At 41.0% G+C, this 8,368-nt stretch overlaps 1 protein-coding gene across 3 annotated transcripts in view; it reads right to left on the bottom strand.

Moving 5' to 3' along the window:
* Positions 1 to 1,632: 1,632 nt before the first annotated feature.
* sesn2 (sestrin 2) overlaps positions 1,633 to 8,368 on the bottom strand; it is a 29,196-nt gene continuing 22,460 nt past the window's right edge. For 2 of the 3 annotated variants that reach the window (XM_062962046.1, XM_062962047.1), the window contains 2 exons: positions 6,974 to 7,118; positions 1,633 to 5,806 (listed from right to left, as the gene is read on the bottom strand). In XM_062962046.1, the coding sequence (XP_062818116.1) occupies positions 5,720 to 5,806; positions 6,974 to 7,118 (232 nt within the window). In that variant the 3' untranslated portion in view covers positions 1,633 to 5,719. The remainder of the gene's footprint in view (positions 5,807 to 6,973; positions 7,119 to 8,368) is intronic. The other variant, XM_062962048.1, reaches the window with a different exon arrangement.

Raw genomic sequence — 8,368 nt, 5'->3', positions numbered from 1 at the left:
CAATGTTTTTTGAGCATGTTATTATGAAATGAATCATAGAATCATAGAATCCTGGAAGTCAAAGAAGCCGAAGGAAACCGGCCAAAACGAATCTTTGCACAAGCCTAATACCGTATATACTCGACTATAAGCCGACCCAAATATAAGCCGAGGCACCTAATTTTACTACAAAAAAACTGGGAAAACATTGACCCCAGTATAAGCCGAGGGTGGTAAATTTCAGAAATAAAAATAGATACCAATAAAATTACATTAATTGAGGCCTCCGTAGGTTAAATGTTTTTGAATATTTACATAAAGCTCTAATTTAAGATAAGGTTGTCCAACTCTGATCAAATCATTATTCTCATCTTCTTCAATGTCAATGTGCTTATGTATCCTTTTAATAATAATAGAGTAAAATAATACATGTAATAAATAGAGTAAAATAATAATGATAATATAGAGTGAAATATAAATGTATTATTATTAATAATAATAAAAATAGAGTAAAATAAATGTAATAGTAGCAACAATAATAGAGAAAAATAATAAATGGAATAATACCAATAATAATAGAGAAAAATAATAAATGTACCATATATTCTTGAGTATAAGCTCAAATTTAAGATAAGACTGTCTGACTCTGATCAAATCATTATTCTCATCTTCTTCAATGTAAATGTGCTTATGTATCCTTTTAATAATAATAGAGTAAAATAATACATGTAATAATAATAATAATAATAATAATAATAAATACAGGAAAATAATACATGTAATAATAATAATAATAATAATAAATACAGGAAATAATATATGTAATGATAATAATAATAATAATAATAATAATAATAATAATAATAAATACAGGAAAATAATACATGTAATAATAATAATAAATACAGGAAAATAATACATGTAATAATAACTAGAGTAAAATAATAAATTCAATAATAATAAGATCAAAGTGAAATAATAAATGTATGAATAATAATAAAAATAGAGTAAAATAAATGTAATAGTAGCAACAATAATAGAGAAAAATAATAAATGCGATAATACCAATAATAATAGAGAATAATAATAAATGTACCATATATTCTCGAGTATAAGCTGACCCAAATATAAGTCAACCAGGACCCTCACCCGAGTATAAGCCGAGGGGGCTTTTTCAGTCTTAAAAAAGGGCTGAAAAACTAGGCTTATACTCAAGTATATACAGTAGATACTTTTTACGTCCACTTTGAAGTCTACATTCGTCTTTCTTTCCAGATACAGTAGAGTCTCACTTATCCAATGTTCTGGATTATCCAACACATTTTTGTAGTCAATGTTTTCAATATATCATGATATTTTGGTGCTAAATTCATAAATACAGTAATTACTACATACCATTACTGTGTATTGAACTACTTTTTCTGCCAAATTTGTTGTCTAACATGATGTTTTGGTGCATCATTTGTAAAATCATAACCTAATTTGATGTTTAATAGGCTTTTCCTTAATGCCTCCTTATTATCCAACATATTCGCTTATCCAACATTCTCCCGGCCCGTTTATGTTGGATAAGTGAGACTCTACTGTATTCGAATGTCAATCTCCATTTTTTTAAAAAGTTGACCCAGCCCAGAATGAAGTTCAAAACAACTCTTTGGAAAACAAAAAAGGCAACTTTATTTCTCCAAAAACAAAACAAAACAAACCACCAACCAAACAAGGACTGGTAGCGAAGTCACATTGAAACAGTTGGGAGGAAATATATTGTGTTAAAAAAACAAAACGACACACATTTGAACCTATTTGACACATTCAACCTATTTGAAGATACGGAGACCAAGTCGGGATGGCAAAGGTTGCCTGGTTTCACATTTGACGCGGGAGAGGAGCAGCTTGTGGCGGCAAAAAAGGCCACCCGTGGCAGAGGTCTGGGTGACACATCGTTCAAAGAAAAGGCGACCATACTTTCCCGCTTGCAAAATCGAACGGGTGAGGAAATCAAAGGATTTGTCTAAAAACAGCTTGCAAGAAAAGAGTTGAGGCCAGCTCAGCTCACTCCAACGAGGCAAGCCAGACTTTGTTCGTATTGCAAAACGTAACCTTGAATTCTCGAGGAAATTCGCAAGCGGACAGCATTTCTGCCGAAATTATACGCAACTTTGTAGAACGGGCACAAAGCCAACAGTGTGTGTACCTTGCATGTGATAATATGCACGTGTATGTTCCAAGCAGCCAGCAAGGCATTTCACAGTTGTACAGAAATACACATATTTTGCATTTTCTCAGGAAAGAAAGAGCCGAGCAGGTTCCAGAAAACGTGACAATTTACAAGTAAACAAAAACAAAAAATTCAAGCAAACACGGAAATGGGTTGCTGTGAGTTTTCCGGGCTGTCTGGCCATGTTCCAGGAGCATTCTCTCCTGACATTTCACCCACAACTATGCTCAGAGTTTGGGAAATCTGTTGTAAACAAGGGTTATTGGGTTGCTGTGAGTCTTTTGGGCTGTATGACCATGTTCCAAAGCTTTCACTCTCCCACATCTGTGGCAGGCATCCTCAAGGGTTGTGAGACATATAAACCCCACTTGCCTAGTTTCCAACAGACCTCACAACCTCTGAGGATGCCTGCCACAGATGTGGGAGAGAGAAAACTTTGGAACATGGTCATACAGCCCGAAAGACTCACAGCAACCCAGCGATTCCGGCCATGAAAGCCTTCAACAATACAAGCCTTTCTCCCACCCTGGACTTTCCACGGATATATAAACCCCACTTGCCTAGTTTCCAACAGAACATACAACCTCTGGGGATGCCTTCCATAGATGTGGGTGAAACGTCAGGAGAGAATGCTTCTGGGACATGGCCAGACAGCCTGGAAAACTCATAGCAACCCAGTGATTCCAGCCATGAAAGCCTTCGACAACACAAACATGGAAATAATAATAAAAATATCTCTAAACCTAGCAAGGATTTTTGAAAAGGAAAACAAAAGATACAACAGCATATTTTCTTCTAACAAACTAGTTCATGAAATCTTCAAAGAAACCAATCAAATGAAACTGAGACCTCCAAGGAAGGAGAGTCCACCAGCTTCCACTTGGGATTCATTCGGTTGGTTTCTTTGAAGCTTTTGCCAACTAATTGGATGGATGGTCATTTCTCAGGAGTGTTTTAGTTGTGTATTTGCACATGGCAGCCGGGCTGGGTGAGATGGCTTCTGTAGTCCCTTCCAACTTGATGGCACCAAGTTGCATTTATTTCTCTGGATTACAAGGTCTGCAAAATACTGCTTCAGTTCTGATCTGAGGTTAGCTTCACTTTTCCAATTCTACTGACAATAAGCAAAGATGGACCTCTCCTATAGTCCAGTTAGGACGTAATGCCGGCCTTTTCTGACCAGACTTCGCAAGGGGACGGGACTGGCTTGAAGGTCAATAAGACACCTCAAGGCTCAACCTCAACAAACCCGATTACGTTTAGCCCTTGTCATTGGAACTGATTGCTTCACTGAGTTCAGAAAGGTCTGGAAGGCTTGGCATTTTCACAAAGCGGCACAGGTCCCATCCTAAGATGGTCACGACTGACGGGCAGTTGCTTGGTTTTCTCTAGAACTCTAAGAAGAAGGTTCTAATTCCCAAAGATACTTGGTAAAGAGGAGCCAAGGCACAGAGATGGAGATATACTCCAAGAATTTAGGACTTTTCACACGTATCTTTTTCCCAATTTAAGGGGGAAACAACAGGATGATAGGTCTCCCTCCAGATGTCCAACAATCCTAGTCAACTGGGTGAAAATCAGGTGGAGGGCCCACCAAGACATGGAGAGGCCACTGAGACATGGAGAGCCCACCAAGACATGGGAAAGCCCACCAAGGCATGGAGAGCCCACCAAGACATGCCTACCAAGACGTGGAGAGCCCACCAAGACGTGGAGAGCCCACCAAGACATGCCTACCAAGACGTGGAGGGCCCACCAAGACATGGAGAGCCCACCAAGACATGCCTACCAAGACGTGGAGAGCCCACCAAGACATGCCTACCAAGACGTGGAGGCCCACCAAGACATGCCCACCAAGACATGCCCACCAAGACATGGAGGGCCCACCAAGACATGGAGAGCCCACCAAGACATGCCTACCAAGATGTGGAGGGCCCACCAAGACGTGGAGAGCCCACCAAGACATGCCTACCAAGATGTGGAGGGCCCACCAAGACGTGGAGAGCCCACCAAGACGTGGAGAGCCCACCAAGACGTGGAGGGCCCACCAAGATGTGGAGGGCCCACCAAAATGTGGAGATCCCACCAACTCTACTTGTTGCCACCTTGCAGAGGTGACACTTTGAAATAATGGACACAGAGACTCTTCCTTCAAACAGAACAATAGGTTTCAGAAGTCACTTCGACATGTCTTTTCACAGTTTAATGATCTACTCCAGGCATAGGCAAACTTGGTCCCTCCAGGTGTTTTGGACTGCAACTCCCACAATTCCTAACAGTTGCAGTCCAAAACACCTGGAGGGGCCAAGTTTGCCCATGTCTGATCAACTCTTTTCACGCAACCTTCTATACCAGTGGTCCTCAACCTGTGGGTCCCTCATCAGGTCAACCTTTTCATGCAACCTGGTCCTCAACCCGGCGTCCCCAGATGTTTTCAGCCTACATCTTCCAGAAATCCCAGCAAGTTTACCAGCTGTTAGGATTTCTGGGTGTTGAAGGCCAAAACATCTGGGGACCCACAGGTTGAGAACCACTGCTCTATTCTATCAGTGGCCAGATCGCAACCCTTGTGTTATCTCACCCGTGACTCTGTGAGATTAGCCTGCCAAAAACATTGAGAGGACGGTGTGTTCCCTAATCCTGTTCTATCCCTAGGTATTTTTCCCCAGCGGCAAAGAGATGTGCCCGTCTTCCTGTGCAAAATAAGGCAAGTCGGAGTGAAATCCCCAACTGAGCCACGTAGTGTGGTTGCCAACTGCAAGCGGCGTACGGCTCGTCCAGCTTCACCTACGTCTCCCCTCCATATAAATGTGTATAAATCACCCAAAGCAAGAAAAGAGAGATGAGGAATCTGCTTGGACATTCAGGAGTCGTACATTCGAGAGTTCTTCGGTCAGTAGAGGCCACGTGGAGAGGACGGGGTGGGAAAGAAGGCGCCGTGCCATTTCACAGCAGGGAGATCTCTTTGGTTGGCCGAGTCTTGTGTTTCAGCAGCACCTTTGTCAGAAAGGACACGGCCATGAGATCCAACATTCATTGCACTAGTCACCAGTTATGGAGGGAGGACGATGGGAAAGGCAGTTTGGAGCAGCCACAATCGAAGCACGGTGAGGCCGGGAGATTGAGCACGTACCGGACCCAGATACGGACACCGACTCTTCCAAATGTTCCGGAAAGAACGGGCAGCCCTTGAAACCATTTGCCCTCTTGGTTGCAGAGCTGAAACAACTCAAGAGAAAGCACAGGGAAAGTCCAGAGTCTTAGAGGAAGAAGGCAAAGATGTGCGGCTGAACCGTCTGGTCTCTCCTCCTCCTCCTGCTATCCTCTCGACCCACAAAACAAGCAACCTCTCGGCTTGTTGTTTCTTGGAGGGAGGGGATTGAGACGCTCTCGAAACACAAAACATGCCTCTCTCCAGAAAGCGACAGACAGGGATCCCTACCCTACACGGTATTCCAGAAAAAAACAAGTCTTTTGAGAAAAGGAATCTCCAGTCTGCCCGGTCCATCGCCACTTGGAGGGTCAGGTCATGTAGCGGGTGATGGCACGCAGCGCATACAGCAGGGCAGCTTGCATGCGCGCCTCCAACAGAAGCAGGTTGATGTGCACCTGGAAGACAAGGAGCGATGGGTCAGGGGGAGCATAAGCATCAATGGGAGAGAGAGAGAGAAGGAAGGAAGGAAGGAAGGAAGGAGAAGGTGAGTAAGCTGCGGAGGATGCTGCAAGGCCTCAGACAGATACGGATTCAGCCGAAGACACTATGGCCTGCAAGTCAGTCAAGAGCAGGCTCTTGGATCTCGACTTCCATAATCTGACTCTTGCAGCAAAGACAACTTGTTCCCCTACCACGTCATTAATTCCGTGTGAGAATGGCTTCTCTTTGCTTATTTTGATTAATCCCACCCAAGCAAGGCACCCACTGTAATGGGTATATTACAAAGAGCACACTTTTTTTTTGCTGCGCATTACATGAGTCAGCAAATACTTTTTTATTTCAAAGTACTGTACTGAAATGTGAGAAATGCGCATTAGATTCGATGGATTCGATAGATATTTTCATGGATTTTAACAGTGAATTTTAAAAATACTGTTTACATTTAATCCTGATTTAATGTTTGCGTACTTGTACATTTCAAATTGTATGCTGATGCTTTTATGTTAAGCCGCTTTGAGTCTCCTTCGGGAGAAATAAAGCAGAGTATAGATAAATATACAGTAGAGTCTCACTTATCCAACCTTCGTTTATCCAACGTAGTTTGCCATTTAGTAGTCAATGTTTTTGTAGTCAGATTTTCAATACATTGAGAAGTTTTGGTGCTAAATGTGTAAATACAGTAATCATTATATAACATTATCATGTATTGAACTTTTTTTCTGTTGTGAAGCATGATGTTTTGGTGCTTAATTTGTAAAATCATAATGTAATTTGATGTTTAATAGGCGTTTTCTTAATCCCTCCTTATTATCCAACATTTTCACTTATCTAACATTTTGCTGGCCCGTTTATGTTGGATAAGTGAGACTCTACTGTATAATAATAATTCAATGGCGCATTAGACTCGAGTAAATATGGTCATTTTCCTTAACCCTAAGAATGAGTGCCATGGTGAAGTTGTTCACATTTGGGCACAACAAGCGTCCAGTCCACACCTTGGGCCGGTTCCTATTGTTCACTCATCGGAAAAAGTTTTGTGTCTCTGCTTTGTGTGAAGTCTCAGCCCAGACTAGTCTTTAAGGTCCAGAAGAAATAGGAGGTGGCCACGGGCTTCTTCTCACCTTCTCAGAATGTTTGAAATGCCTCCAGAAGTGGGTGTACATTCTCTTGGTGGTTTTCTCTGGATAGCAGGCGACTGTTTTGATGTAGATTTTCAAGCTGCGCTCCAAAAGCTGGTTCACCTCCCTGTAATCATAGTCGTCGTACCTGGAGACAGGTGAAGACGGAAACATAAGGCTTTGGGCAAGGTCAGATCTTCACAATGCGTCCACAAGGCAAAAAAAGTTGGCCCATTGTCTCCAATGGTCTAAATCTTTCCAGAATGAAAACGGAACAACCCTCCCTATTTCGGCAATGACTCAGAAAATTATACGGTTTTGAGACATTAGGCACAACCCTATTGAGAAGTCCATTGATTCCCGTTCAGATCTATCTTCCCTACCTCTCGTATCTATTTGATGTACAGTAGAGTCTCACTTATCCAGCACTCGCTTATCCAACGTTCTGGATTATCCAACGCATTTTTGTAGTCAATGTTTTCAATACATTGTGATATTTTGGTGCTAAATTCGTAAATACAGTAATTACTACATAGCATTACTGCGTATTGAACTACTTTTTCTGTCAAATTTGTTGTATGACATGATGTTTTAGTGCTTAATTTGTAAAATCATAGCCTAATTTGATGTTTAATAGGCTTTTCCTTAATCCCTCCTTATTATCCAACATATTCACTTATCCAACGTTCTGCCGGCCCGTTTATGTTGGATAAGTGAGACTCTACTGTATGTCCTATTTGTAATAGACACTCCCTAAATCCGTTTTGATTATCGCCCAGATGTTACCTTATATTGGACCTTTAATGCCTGGATGATTGTTTAACATTTTAACTATGCCGATTTTAACTATGACCTGTTTAAATTGTTTTTAAATTGTGTTGTCTGAAGTCTAAATTGTTACTTTATGATTTTATGTGATTATATTGGGCTTGTTCCCTGTGTGAGCTGCCCCGAGTCCCCAGCTGGGGAGATGGAGGCGGCATACAAAAATAAATTTATTATTATTATTATTATTATTATTATTGACACAACGACACTGTATGACACAGTCACTATATTGGATCACATGTCGGACACTTCCCAAGTGTCTAGGACTGTGTGATGTATTATTATTATTATTATTGACACAACGACATAGTATGACACAGTCGCTATATTGGATCACATGCCGGACACTTCCCAAGTGTCTAGGACTGTGTGATGTATTATTATTATTATTATTATTATTATTATTATTATTATTATTATTATTGTTGTTGTTGTTGTACATTTATCCCTAATTTAAGGAAAGGCCTTGAAAACAGAAGATCAAAAAAAGAGACAATCCTAGCCAAATGTTGGACTGAATAGGAATCAAATGTCGGAATAATCCAGCTTTTAAGAAAATGAACCAAAACA

Source organism: Anolis carolinensis, unplaced genomic scaffold, assembly GCF_035594765.1.
Source record: "Anolis carolinensis isolate JA03-04 unplaced genomic scaffold, rAnoCar3.1.pri scaffold_10, whole genome shotgun sequence".
Classification (NCBI taxonomy): Eukaryota; Metazoa; Chordata; class Lepidosauria; order Squamata; family Dactyloidae; genus Anolis; species Anolis carolinensis.
Note: the sequence above shows the minus strand (reverse complement) of the source record. Positions and strands in the feature narration are given on the sequence as shown.